At 37.9% G+C, this 15,412-nt stretch overlaps 1 protein-coding gene across 2 annotated transcripts in view; it reads left to right on the plus strand.

Moving 5' to 3' along the window:
* LOC119656596 (active breakpoint cluster region-related protein) overlaps window positions 1–10,776 on the plus strand; it is a 101,514-nt gene extending 90,738 nt beyond the window's left edge. For both annotated transcript variants that reach the window (XM_038063022.1, XM_038063023.1), the window contains exons 6-12: window positions 431–529; window positions 589–1,590; window positions 1,651–2,034; window positions 2,098–2,267; window positions 2,336–2,475; window positions 2,540–2,789; window positions 9,481–10,776. In XM_038063022.1, coding sequence (XP_037918950.1) covers window positions 431–529; window positions 589–1,590; window positions 1,651–2,034; window positions 2,098–2,267; window positions 2,336–2,475; window positions 2,540–2,789; window positions 9,481–9,670 — 2,235 coding nt within the window. In that variant the 3' untranslated portion in view covers window positions 9,671–10,776. The remainder of the gene's footprint in view (window positions 1–430; window positions 530–588; window positions 1,591–1,650; window positions 2,035–2,097; window positions 2,268–2,335; window positions 2,476–2,539; window positions 2,790–9,480) is intronic.
* The last annotated feature ends 4,636 nt before the right edge of the window (window positions 10,777–15,412 follow it).

A 15,412-nucleotide genomic window follows, 5' to 3' on the forward strand; every position in this document is an offset into this window, starting at 1 on the left:
TATACCCTAGTTTATTATTGTTACTGCGAATTTTATTTGACATGACACATATTTTTCTCTGATGATTTTTGTCACAATATATTCCGCCAAGTTTCTTCCATATTTGGTATATGTGTTAACTGGGTATGTAGTTAGAAGTCTTCTGGCGGCCCAATCCTTCCGGAAGTGCTCCCATTTCCTTACAGAATCTCATCCGTGTTGATCTAATCCCCAACCACATCAATTTACGCTCCCCATCTTAACTGTCAGGTTTCGGTTGTAACACTTCCAATTTGTGCTACATGAGTTCCGAAATATGTCCTTATGACTTTTCGCAATATTTAAGCTGCGTTTTGATATTAAAAATATTTTATTTGAAAAATCGAGCGAATCAAAAGATAGTCTAAGTATATCTATTTTGTATGCTAAATCATGTTCATTGTTTTAACAGATATCTAGCAGTTTGCGCGGCGGAAAAATCAGATCGATTCTAGACAGTATTATAAAAAGTGAAAAATTGTACGTAGAATGCTTGAACAAAATGGTGCAGGTAAGGCTAATAAATATAGACCCTTTAAACTTAAATCATTCATTGAAATATCATTATAGTATAAACGCGCAATTCATGCCACGTTGGATACATCTCAACCTGTGATAAAAGAGGAAGAAGAAAATACAATTTTCTTTAAAATTGATGAACTATATGCAGCTCATACAGATTTCCTGTCGCTGTTGAAACAGAAGGCAAGTCAGGAATCGGGTGATATTCTAGTCGGCGATGCTTTCAAACGACTGGCAGACATGATTGATTTATATAGTTCGTTTTTGCATAATTACGGCCAGGCTATTGAGACTATTAAGAAGTGTAGCGCAAACAATCCTCAGTTCAAAGACATTGCTTCTACTATAAAATTAAATCTACATAACGAACAATCTTTGACATTGGAAGATTTGTTACACAAGCCGGTGGCTCGTGTTCAAATCAATGCCCTAGTGTTCAATGATCTGCTTAACGAAACACCCACAATGCACCCTGATTACCAACCATTACGACAAGCTCAAAAAACCATTCATGTTTTTTTAAAACAATTGAATGTAGTTCCTTGCGAGTCTAATCGGAATCTTCGGCGAATGGTTAAAAATTCTTTCATTGTCGAATTGGTAGACGGTCATCGAAAACTTCGACACTTGTTCTTATTCAACGATGCAATTGCTTGTGCCAAATACAAAGCTTCTGGTCGCGATCGCTTCGAGCTGGAATTGAAGTGGTTTATTCCCTTGAAAGATATTTTGATATTTGAGGAAGACTCAACGGCAGATTTGAAAGAATCAAGTCCAGCAAACATTTTGCAGTTGAAGTCGCAAGCATGCACCGTACGTGATCAAATCCTTCTGGAAGAAAAAGATGAGAAAAAAGCTAAAGCAAATGGCTTGCGACTAGGGGACAAACATCGACGCAAGCTAGCTGACTTAGAAGCTCAACTTGTGCTAGCGTCGCCTAATCTAGTTTTTCGCATTGGTAACAAAGCTGCCAATAATAAAAATTTGACTTTCTTCCTGAGCTCTGAGTTTGAAAGAACTCAATGGATAGAATCCATTATATCATTGCAGGTAACTTTCCTTAGCCCCGTACAGAAGTTGTGATAATTATTACTGAATAATTTCTTACAGCAATCCTGTAACATCCACAGTTCAAATACTGTGAATTCGCTCGAGATACAAGCCTTCATTTTGGCAATGCAAGGTCGAATCAAAAGTGAAATGGGATCATATTTGATGAGAAATCGAAATGACGAAAGCTTACTAGTCGGCGATCTTCACTTAACAGTTCAAGGACTAACAGGATTGGAGCAACCTGCCGACATGTACATTTGCATAGAAGTTGATTCATATGGACACTATTTTCGAAAAGCAAAGACGAAAATGGTTTGTCGAAGCACAAGTCCACTATGGAACGAGAGTTTCGTTTTAGAATTAGAAGGAAGCCAGAATGTCAGAATACTTTTGTATGAGTCACATGAACGCCCAATTCTGAAAGCTAAACATATCCTCAAGGTAAGTATTATATATATTTTTCATTTGGAACATGAACAAATGTAACAGATGTTTATATTACAGCTTAGCAGATCGTGGTTACAGGAAGCGCCTTTTAATAAACCCATAAAAATGACTGAGACAATCACATTGAACACTACTCTGCGATTTGTTCCAGGTGAAGTAACTCTTAGACGTGTGCCAACATCAAAGCCTGGAGCACTTTTTGGGGCCAAAATGAATCAAGTTTTAAAGTAAGTAGTCCGGTAACATTGGCAGCAGAGTGATGCATTAAAACATTTGTTTGATTATATATTCATAGACGGGAAAAACGCGACATTCCATTTATTATAAGTGCATGCATTCGGGAAGTGGAGCGGAGGGGTATGGCTGAAGTAGGAATATACCGAGTGAGTGGTTCGGCCTCAGACTTGGCGAAACTTAAAAAATCATTTGAATCAAGTAAGAAGCACAAGAAATTTAAATAGTAATGAAAGTTTTATCTAATGAATGATGTTTTGTGCAGATGCATATGAAGCGGAGCAACTGTTAAAAGAGGTCGATATACACTCGGTGACGGGCATTCTGAAGTCGTACTTAAGGGAACTTCCAGAGGCGCTATTCACCGATATGTACTATCCAAAACTTTTCGAAACATTCAACCAGTTTAGTACGATCAATGAGACTGCTAGAATAAAAGCCTTATTAGAGATCTTCGAAGAGCTACCACAACCAAATAAGGCTACGATAAATCACATATTAGACCATTTAATAAGGTGAGACTTTTTAAAATTCTATTATTATTCTAACGTTATTTTGTTCATAACTAATATGGAGTTATATTGAATTTATTATCTCTTTTTATTTCTTCTTATTTTTTCATAAACAGACAACATGAAAGTGGACTTATTGAAGAAATACCTTCAAATTTCCCCTCATTTGAATAGCTTAAATGATCCAATTAGTCTAATACTACTCCATAGCACATAGGTAGCCTTAGATCGTACTTCGACGAAAGCTTGAATCTGACATTAACATTCCTGGAATTAGTCTATCTTAGATTGATTTTTCTGGATCAACTGCCCAAAGCATCTAGATTCAGTGAATTTAGATATTTCATTCTAGCTCTGGATGTATGGCAGGCGCCCCATCCTGCATGAATGCATATTTTGTACGCAGAAGCTGCAGATTCTTGATATTGTTCTTCGAACATAATTTTCCATCTCAATCATCGCGTCTATACGACATTCGTCATTAAAGATAAACCACAAAAGATTACAAAAAGCCAAAATGTCAAATTCGAAAAAAGGCCCGAAAAAAATGTTTTTAATCAATTTAACTTTCTTTAATTGCTCGAATTCCCAACAATCGCTGTCTCCGCATTGCTTTTGTTAACTTCGGCTTCTTAGCTGGCCTCCTACATTTAAACCCATTTTTGTACAAACGCCTGTGTAGTATATGAACGGACATCTCAACGTCAGCGTCTCTCACGTCATCCTGGAAGATTACACTTCAAGCCTCTTGAGACTTGCACAAAATTAGTCGATCTCCCCCTTGAGTAGCCTCCCGTTTTCCCTTCGACTACTCTGAAAGACATGTGGTTTACCACAAACAATAATAATTTTTTTGCTATTTCAGCTACCGGTGATTAAGAAACACATTTAATGCAATCGCTACATAGCTTTTCCTTTCCTCTTTCAAAAGGGATATAACTTGCATCTTCTATTTTGTCTTAATATCTCCTTTTTTATCCATTTCCTGTTCCGTTTCTCGTTATTAACAGACTGAGATGTATATGCGAAATAAACTCTATGTTTTTAGTCGCGTGTATCGTTAAATACACTACAAATCTCGCAAAGAACTATTCTAAGTTTAAATTCTCGATTTTCTCAAGAAAACCAACAAAAGCACTGCAATGTCGAATCCGACCCAATGAAGCAAACGCCAGACAAATAACAGTTCTAATTTCATTCTAACGTCCCACCCTTACCTAGGGAAAAACAAAAGAAGATGATAGCATATTTTGACTTCTCTTCACAATCAGAAATCCAATAATATAGTAAATTTTCTTAACAAAGTTCGTCGTTCATAATTCGATGGAGGGATACTGTGCACCTAGTTTTTGTCATATTTCTGTCAAGTGGTTGAATGCAAATACCACAATTTTCAATTTCGAACTGAAAGAAAATATGACGACTTTTTCTACTATTATAATGTCAGTCAAGCAGATTCTTTACCGTTTACTAGATGCAACCAAAACCATCGAAAGCCACGCGTATGCATGGTGGTGGACGAGAGATTATGTGCCAGGGGAGTACACTTTGCATATGGAACGTTATAGATCTTGTCTTACACTAATTGACATTTTAGCTATACTGTGATTCTTTAAAAATCTCGTTTAAATACAAACAGGTCGATGACACAGTGTTACAGCGAAATTGTCTGACAATAGAACACTTTTTAAAAAAGATGATGCTGCTTCCCACATCCAGGGAAGTACGAAAAGCAGGCAAACTACGAAATTAGTTGATACATGTACATTTGGAACACATGGTACTTATTCTAACTTGAACCTCACTTGTGCTATTCCATAGCACTTTGGGATTCACCTGATTTGATTTGAATGTTTTGATAGCCGGCTGGCTGACGTTTAGAATCGGAATGTTCTGCTTCGTACAGTTCCTTTCGAGATTGAAGTAAGCACACCTGTCTGACGAATATTTCCACCTAGGATGTGTTTAGCCATTGGTTGGAAGTGCTCTTCCTTGGACGAATAATTTGACTTTTGCTCTCTATGCAGTGAAGGATCCATCAGTACAATTCTCTCGTTCTCTCGTTAAGATTTCACGTACTCAAACACTGACGACGACAATTGTTAATTGTAGAATAAATACAACAAATTGTAACTATAGTGGTGAGGATAATTGTTCCAATATACGCCATTTTCGATAAGTCTGACTTTCATAAGCGGTTATTTGGCTTTACTTTAGCTTTTTGTAATGTAACATGCCGTGATGTAACGATCAGACAGATGGACGCAATGCCAAGATATGCACTTTCTTGCAACTGCTCGATAGGAATCAAAGCTGAATTTGGATTTTTCGTCCATTTATATATCCTCTGTGGTCTCGTTACATGGAGAGGTTTCTGTCCCCCATAGTCAGTCAAAACTTTAAATGCATTTATCTCAAAACAACATATCGGCGCACACAATAGTGAATATACCAGTGATTTTTTTTTGATAAGTTCGAGAAAACAAAAATTATTAACAAAAAGTTTTACATTTTTGAAATTTCCGGTTATGTTATATAGAAGCCTATTCCTCTAAAATAAAGTGTCATGGTTTTCGCGGGAGAATGTACTCCGATTTTAAACTCGTATTGAAATTATGTGCCATAATTCTGTCATTTTCTTTGGCGGGAAAATGGCCGCATAGTGGAGGAATCTTTGAAAAAACTTTAAACGCTCAAACTCCGTTAATATTGAGCATTTCCAGAAAAGGGGCTTAAGCGTAACATCGTCAGAATTCATATTTTCTATTACATTAAGTGTTCTATTTCAAATTTGGTTCCTATAGAAGGCCTTAAATGTATGAATAATTCCCTGATCACACGGCTGGATTATTAATGTCATGCTGGCAGAGAGGAACCAACCTTGCATGCGTCTCGGAGTAACTTGGACGACATGCGCTGTACAGTTCTGAACGAGAAGTAGGATTTTTCGGTCAACTGCTTATCTCATTTTTGCAGCCATTCATTGAAAATAGATGTAGTCATCCATGCATCCTGGCTTGCAAAGTCTCCTTCTTTCTTTTTCTTCAGCCGTTGTCCCGTTCACAAGCGGGGTCGGCTCGTCGTGATCGGCTTCGCCATTTGGCTCTATCGAATACCTGATCTGGGTGCAATCTCGAGGCTTTCAAATCCCCATCCAGCGTATCAAGCCACCGTTGCTTAGGTCTGCCTTTTGGTCGTTTACCATCGACTTCGATGTTCAGACCAATCTTTGCAAGTGAATTCTCGTTTGCACGAATTGCGTGACCATACCATCGAAGACGGTTCTCTCGCAACTTTTCCACGATCGGTGCAACCCCATAACGATCGCGGATATCCTCATTTCGGATGTGATCCAAACGTGTGACGCCACTAGTCCAACGTAGCATCTTCGTCTCCATTACCGCAACAGGAAAGTATTTTATCCCTCTGAAACATCGAGGGTGCCCTCTTTTGCCTATTAGCATTACTTTTTTTTATCACCAGTCATGTTTTAGAACCCCTAATGCTTTCGTCTCGGAAGACATATGTATGTTCAGGAATTGCCCGAAATGTAGACCAGTTTCATCTGCATACAAATACATCGGAAGCTGAATATTGCCCTGATAAACTAGGCCATTCGTTTTTCAGCCAGAATGCTGCTGCCATACTATCGGCATCAGCTTGCATGTTCATCGTGAACTTTGGCATAAATAAGATTTGTACGTTGCTTTCATCGATAAAAAATCAGCATTTTGTAGCAGTAAATTCGTCCTTTGTAAGATCCATCCTGTCCGAGACTTCGTAACATCGGTTTTCCGTGTAGGGTTGTTAACCCCACCCAACCCCCAACCTGGAGGACCAGTTGGTACATTTGGTCCCGTTTTTAGGCGTGGGAGACTCGCCTTCATCCTTCTTCGTCTGCAGTATTTAATAAAGAAAGAACTCCCATCGATCACCACGTGGAGGTGAAGATAGGGTTTGGTAGTAGAGCTGTTGGTGTTGGTTCAGCAGGCGTTTCTTAGGTTTTATGCTCCATCGTGGGTACCAATCCACGTTTCGCCCTGGGACCTGTACTACCCTTTGACCGCCGTTGGTGACAACGTCAGCACCGAAAACCAACCAACTAACAACATCAAATCGCACTGGTCAAACAGGAAGAATAACGATAGGAGAATACAACTTTGAGACCGTTGATAATTTCTCCTATCTAGGGTCGAAAACCACAACCGATAACAGTTACGATGAGAAAATCCGCGCACGATTGTTGCCAGCCAATAAAGCCTATTTCAGCTTACAAAAACTGTTCCGCTCGAAACGTCTGACCATAGGGTCAAAGCTCTTACTCCACAAGACAATGATCTTGCCAGTCCTCATGTATTCCTCGGAGACTTGAGTTCTTAGCAAGAAAAATTGCGAACTCTTGGCCGCGTTCGAGAGAAGAATCCTCCGAAGAATTTTTGGCCACCTACATGAGGATGGACGATACCGTAGCCTACATAACGATGAAATCTATGAGCGATATCATGACCGTCCGGTTGTGGATAAAATCCGGCTCAATAGGTTACGGTGGGCGAGTCACTTAATCCGTATGGATGAGGATGATCCCACCTGGAAAGCCTATAAGGGCAATATCTATGGTAGAAAAAGAAGACAAGGCAGACCCTGCCTAAGATGGAGCGATGGCGTAGGTCATCGAACTGGTGGACCTCGGCGCAAAACCGGGATGTCTGAAGTTCCTTATTAAAGCAGGCCTAGACCGGATACCGGTTGTTGCGCCGTTGATGATGATGATGATGAAATTCGTCCTTTCCCATTTTTTTCAAACCACATTTTTAATGCCTTCTCCACAGCTTTGTCTTTGCCAGAACGGTTTCTTTTTCTGTCTTTATTTTCATTATTGGCGCCACCACATTCAATTTCATATCCGGCTTTTAGCATTTTGCATAATAATGGTTGCCAGATTCCGAGCTCGACAGCAATCTTATGTTGGTCCATTTTTGGAACATTGCCGTATGAGGCTAAAATCTTCTGCTTCTCACTGAGGCTCAAGTCACGTGTTTTACTCATTTTGCTCCTGCAAATTCAACCAATAATAAAAATAGCGAAAGGTGCTCAGTTGAGAGAAGAATGCTTACTCAGGATACCGACCTGAAACCTATCCTATTGCGACTCCTGTGCGTGTCGTTGGGTAAAGAATGGTTGCTAATATGTAGGCATGCATATGCAATTCTGCTTGTCGACTTTGGTACGGCACTGTCTCACCATGCCACCACTTTCGCTGATGTTACCCTGCAAAATCTATGGAAAACAACTGGTCAAAGAAAAAGACTTGCTTGCAGACACTATTCCGAATAAAAATTATCGATTCAATGACGAATGATATAATGAACAGTACAGAAAATTTCAATTGAACAAGTACACCAGAATGCTGCTACATCTCACATTCAAATGAAACTTTGATCGGTTGCTAGAGTAATAACTAATCGTTGACTTCGTAATAGGGTGTGAATTGCTCGTAAAATTTTTGGCCAATTGCAGTTACAAAGCCTGAACTGGGAAAGTGAAAAAGAGTAATATACGTGCTATTTTCTAAGAGTATAATTTACAGAGTGAACACACAATTGCTTGCTGGAATTTTATTTTGTCTCAATTTTGTTCACTAGGATTGACATTAACCCGATCATCGATTACGATAAGCGAAACATTTAGTATGTATTGCGGTAGTACTGGCTTGGCTTTTGTAATTCAGTAACAATAAACGGTTGATAACATTAACCGCGATTAAAATAAGCGGAGCCCACTGTACCATAAAATGTTTAACCATATTCTTGAATCGGGCCGAACTTGTCAAGAACTGCGGAACTACGGACGTAATACAGGCTGCGTGGTTACCCATATAGGAACATGGCGTGAACCATCATCTTTTCTACATTGGCTTTCTGGATTCAGAGAACAGAAACTCATTTTGTATGCTTTGCGGCCAAAATTCAAAGTATGCCGTTATAGCAAAACCATTTCCTGTTTCTATCAACGTTCCTTAGAGAAGCACTTCCTGATCTGCACTCTTTGTTCTTGCACTATCACTATCAGAGACGGCGACTTGCCGAGGTCTGAGCGATTTAAGTACCGTTTGCCCAGCTGGTGTTTATGGCTCCAAGTGTTGGCTGGCTACCAAAGACAATGTACACCATTTGACGGCAATGTGTATGTAGATGTTACATTGGATCAGTGGCGTAACATGCTATAATCATGTGTGAAAATTGTGAGAGATGTGTCTCCGACGGCATCCTTAAAATGGGTCTAAATATCAAATTTGATAGGAAACAAACCAAAGACATCATGGCTTGATGCGGTAGATGAAGCCTGTTGACTCCGCTCGGACCGATTCTATGAACGAAAAAGTAGCTTACTCCATAGAGTAAGCCGACCCCCTACCAAACGGGGTAAAGGCCCAAAAAGAATAATATGTTTTGAAATATGGTTAAGTGAAATTTATATGTTACTTGGTGTAGTTTGTATTCGATTTTCGATAAAACAAAAGAGCGAAAATAGTATTTTCACTTCTAAATCAATACAGAAACAGTATAATAGATAGACCGTGTACACTTGAGCTTAAAACCAAAAACGAGAGCAAGATATCGTGATTTTTAAATGCAGATGAATGAAACTCGATTGTTTTTATCTGGTTTGATCTTTTCATTACTTTTCATTTTAGGGTACATCAACAAGAAGCGGAGAATAAAATGTCACTGCACAATTTGGCAATGGTATTTGGACCAACTTTATTACGTCCGGGTCAAACGAACACAAAACAAAAAGACCTTTTGGCGTCGAGTACGGTTGATGTCATGGCACAAGCAGGAATTCTTTATTGTTTCCTACAGTCGCGCTTAAAGAGGGACTAATATAAAGTCTGAAAACTCTATATATTAAGACGAAATATTTAAACGCATTTCCCCATATTTTTACCCTCATTGTTGTAAATAAAATTCTTGTAACTTTATATTACGTTTCGGATTTAAGTTTGAATTATATATTTTAGCATAAAATAATAGAACAATACGAGAACAATGTATTACTGTATGGTTTGTATCATTTTATTATTTTTATAAAAAATAAAAACCATTGAAATATGCAAAGAAAATTAAGAATTATTCATGAAGTATCGTTATTATGAACTACTCAAAATATTCAAAACAAATACAAATCCAAACATAACACTAAACATAAAAATATCCAAACACCAATAGTACCCACGACACTTACATTAACCGTCAAGTATTTTACTGGAAGAAAATTTTTGATTTATTCAATTTAAATTTGATTTTCATGTGATTAGCTCGGCCCGATGTTTGAATGTATTTATAGCATATTTGACCGTACGTTACTGTCGTGGAATGGCAATACACTGGATGTATTTGGAATTCAATCAAATCAATCAAAATCATTGATAAAAGCACTACTTACACGACCATGAATATGCAAACGCAGCCTGTTCTGCGCAGTCAATAGAGGAAACAGAAATAAGTAGGTTTCATATATTGTTTACTACATTTGCGAGCCGGAATATTGATGAAGAATAAACTCACGAAACAATATTCTTAGTTAGCTCATAATAAGCGTCATTTAATTGATTTTATATCTAGTCATGTAAAGGATTGCACACATATTTAATAATATATTGTCACATAGATATCTTTCAAAGTTGTTTTGCTTTTTTGCTATTAATCGCTTTTTTGTTATTTCATTATGGATTAAGTATACATACTTAATGGGTGTCGGGTCATTTCATGGAGTAATATTTATTATTTACATCGTCTGAAAAAAGAGAAGCAGAAAAATGGTATAAACTACGTTAAAGGATTGTGTAATTTATGTGTTATTATTTGATCTTCTTTCTTAGAATAAACACAAAAGTATGTCCTACATAAATACATAATATTAAAGAAAATGTTTCCAATCATGTAAACATAGTTTTCTATGAAATTAAAAATAAAAATTGATTAATGAATTCATGTTTTCTAAAAAACAACTTTAAATACACGCTCAAACAACCTTATATAGATAGATGTGTTTACAAGTTAGTTTCGCGCTGCTTGTTTTCGCTTAACTTTTATCCAGTCGTTTGCAATTAATTAACGATAAGTTTTGCAAGTCTTGATAACCAAGTGGAACGCTTTTCGTTCATCAAATGGAATGATTACGACCGTCTATTCCAACTTCGTTAGTAGTCTAGTTCAGTTCGGTATATGGTAGTTTTTCACTGCCGATGATCCAGGATGTAGTTTGAATTCGAGGCCCTTCTAAAAGAACTAATCACTCCACACGAATGCGTGATGTGTTACCAAGCAGTAACGGAATAATATAATAGAAAAAGTATATAATGATACTTAATAGCTTAATTACACATGTTGATATATCGCTTCTCATTCGGGTTGTCAAGATTGATTGTAAGTATTTGTAGGCATGGTTAATTGTGGTGTTTATAATAATAATCGTTGGCGCGACAATCCAATTTGATCTGGGCCTTGGAAGTGTGCTAAAGCACATCATTGAAGACCGTAGTGTACTACAGGACTACGGCACTATAGCATAAGTCACTCATAGTTGAGTCGACTGGTATCCGACATCCAGTCACGATACAAATGGCTCTGCCACCAACGAGATTTTTACCGCGATCTTCCGAAACGATAGCCTAGCGCTGTACCCACTGCACCATCTGAACACACTTGGTGTTTAGAGTTTGGAGATAAAACTGAGTTTCAAATTAGAGGTGGTGGTACTGATCAAATATGAATATCTTCAGGGACAAAGGCAATGGCAAGGTTGTACCAACTAATTGTGTCGGAGTTTATTAGAGTATCCAGGATATTGTCAAGTTTATACAGGTTAAGAACTTGGACTAGACAAATATCATGAGCAGTCGATGGTAATGTGATTGCTCTTTTCCACGATATTTCAGTTAGGACTATTAATTATTTTCATGGGGTGACGGAAATGGTCATTTTACCTATGATTAGTGATTGGATGGTTCCTTGAACCACTTCTTATTGGAAATTGAAGAAAGACCTTGTAGAAAAGAAATGTTGAAAACAAGTAACTTCTCCGTTTTTACAAACAATTTTTATTTTTTATATATGTACGTATTTTGGGAGCTATTTACTCCCTTCATCAGTTCTCAGCTTAATTTAGGTGGCCACTGGACCCGTACACTGACCCCGTGTATTGATGGTTCGAGCGAAAACACGGAGAATCGAATTCCCACCTAACACAGTTTCTTGCGGGACATGGTGGATACCGAAAGTACTAGTATTGCTTCGGATTGGATAAGTCTCCCGATTGTCCCGAATGCGCCGCTACATCCGGAGCATGTTATGTTTCATTGGCCAAGATTAAGGTAATTACACGAAAAACTGAAGGAACCAAATGAAGCTCGAAAAGCGCGACGGATCCGCGTGACAATCTGAAGCACTGTTGAAGGGAGTATTTTGCATATACATTATGGTGCAAAAATGAGTTAATGCTATTTTAAAAGTGTAAAGATCCTCTCATTATATCATAGTACATTGGTTGACATTTTTGTTTTTTTTTCGTTTTCTTCAGCCTTGGTCCTGTTCACAAGCGGGTACGGTTCGTCGTGATCGGTTGCGCCATTTAGCTCTATCAAATGCCTGATCTGGATATAATCTCGAGGCCTTTAAATCCCCATCTAGCGTATCAAGCCAGCGTTGCTTCGGCTTGCCTTTTGGTCGTTTATCGTCGACTTTGATGTTCAGATCAATCTTGGCAAGTGAATTCTCGTTAGCACGAATTGCGTGACCTTACCATTAAAGACACCTCTCTCGTAATTTTTACACGATCGATGCAGCCCCGTAACGATCGCGGATATCCTCATTTCTGATGTGATTAAAACGTGTCACGCCACTAGTCTAACCCAACATCTTCGTCTCCATTACCGCATTTCCGCCGTTCATTGTGATTTATGTGTTAAAATTAACAGAAAAAATTATAGATTATCGTATTCATAGAGCGTTTTCAAATTAGACCTCTTTTTCTTTCTTTCCCCTTTCCTCTCAAAAGGGAATACTTGTACCACATTGACTCTATTTTGCACCAAGCCAAAAACTTTTCTTATAACATTTGTTTCATCCTATCACTATTGTATGGGAGAATAAATTTTTATAGTCATTGTTTGAGCACGTCCTAAGCTATACAATATTATTTAGTTACAGCCCTTATCATCGCAATAAAAATCAATGATATTTCTTATGTCAAAGCTAATTAAACCAAGAGAATGCAAAATTATTCCGGATTGGTCAAAAATCTCTAATCAAAATTATTAATAATTTATATCCGACCAAACCATCCTAAATTCGGATACCAAAAAGAGGAACCCAAAGGGATTACGCCAGCTGACGCATGAGGTTTCACGCATCAGCCGTCGCGTATTATTGGGTGGTGACTGCTTTTTTAAACACCCCGATTAGTGATGGACGTGATTCAAAGAGCATTGAATGACTTTGAATTGAAAACTTTATGAAGAAGAAAAAGCTTGAAATTTTTCCGAAAACTTAAACAATGGAGCGTTTTCTTTTTGTTTCTTTTTTGGAAAAGTACGAATCAGGTACTACTTGAGTCTTGAATTCAATAAATTAAAATATTTACTTTGTTTCTAAGCGAATCAACATTTATTTACTGGTTTTTAGTTAATTTACCCGATAAAACCAAGGTTTCAATAATATGGGCAAGCATGACACTGGCCAAAGTAATGAGATCCTTCGAGCCCATCTCATGTGCAACTACAGTATCTTCTTATATGGTTTGAGGGTGTGTTACTTCGAACTTCGTAGTACAAGACATGGTGTAATTCGTAATTGGTATTATCTGTGCATTTTTGTTGATAATCTTCCCGCTGCAGTTGAAACAGTGGGAGAGTATCGTTCCGGGGTCATATTTCAACATGATAATAGGCCTAATCATCTGGCAAAAATCGTAAAGGAATGGATCAGCAACCGGCTAGAACACAGTCCGGATTAAAATCCGGTTGAAAATAGTTGTTGTTAACTTCGATACCAGCTTTCCATCTATGTTGGGCAATCTTATGGTTTCAACTCTGCGAAAAAGTGCAAAAGGAATAGCAAAATATTTCAACAAAGCATATTTCCAAGATATATGCTTCAATGTCAATGTGTCAACAGTCCGAAAAAGGCAAAAAACATTGGACAAAATACTAGTTTTCACGAAATTTAAAAAATCAATCAATGAAATTTAATGTTTAAATGTATGTATTTTTTCGTATGATTGACTTATTTCGGAAGCTACTAACTCATGGGATACCCACAGGGACAATATTTTTATTTAACCCCGCAACTAAACCCATAGTACTCGAAAGAAGGCTTAATAACTTTAGGGTCCAACAAAAATCTGCACTACAACTTCTCAAATACTATGCAGATCGTCTCTGCAATGCATAGTTTTGTTTTCCCATCTCCTACAGCAAATTTTCATGAGTTTTTCGCCGGTTGATACTGCAATTGCTGTTGATATGCTGTGGTGTTCGGACGCCGCAATCTTTGCAGAGAACGAAACTCACAATCTGCCTGCTATACATATCTAAAACTCATCTTCATTTGGAGTACGTCGTGTTTGCGCAACTTGTATCCCTATCTTTCATCGGTGACGGTCGTGTCTTTTATCTCTCAATTTTTACTTCCTTTTCTATGTAGTTTCAAACGCTTAAGGTTTTTCGTGGGATTACGGTTAATTTTCTAAAGTGTTATATTGTTGCAAATTGGTTTGTACTGTGGGTTTAAGCTTTAATTTTCGGAAAAAAACATTACATACTTACATTAAATATTCTTAAGCGAATTCGCATTTCGTTGTGATATTTATGTATTTTGATTCGATTGGAATTAGTGTATTATTGAGCAGACTTACTGAACAATGGTTGCCACTAAGCATACAACTCCTGCTGCATTAAGCAGTGCTTTTGATTGTTGAAGAATCGTTTTTTCTGGGACATCGGATCATCGAGCTTCCGGTGGAGGTTCACCTACTGACACAGCTACTACTCGTAATATCCACATACCTGATCTGCCAGTGACATTAAACAGCGATGCCTCAACTGTCCCTTACTTAAATCACATTTCAATTTGCTTTACATCACCGGTGCAGCAGTCTTGGAACGAAAAGTTGGCAACAGATTATCCTGCTATTGCGTCCACACCTGATTCACGTTACACCTCCCAAACAATTGTTTGTCTCGAGGTTTGCCTTCGACACCTTCTCGAATGGCATCCTGAATTATGTTAAACATGAACTAGGATACTTGCTGACATCGTTTGCTTGTACTAAGTTAACGAGGGACAACAATTCTGGTCGAATCATAGCGTCATTCAAAATGACGTACCCATGTGACTTGAAAGGATTGAATCATCTGTCGTTTTGGCCTCCCGGTATTTTAATCAAGGATATTAAACGAATAACTCACCCCGTAAATTTCTGGAAGAATTGTTGGAATCACCGTAACAGTTAATGCCTTTTTACCTATACTACCAAAATGTGAGAAGCCTCAGAACCAATCTGGCAGATTTTAGATTATCTGCAATACATGAGATCACTGTATATCTGAAACGGCCCAATTCTAG

The sequence above is a fragment of the Hermetia illucens genome, chromosome 5 (assembly GCF_905115235.1).
Source record: "Hermetia illucens chromosome 5, iHerIll2.2.curated.20191125, whole genome shotgun sequence".
Taxonomy (NCBI): Eukaryota; Metazoa; Arthropoda; class Insecta; order Diptera; family Stratiomyidae; genus Hermetia; species Hermetia illucens.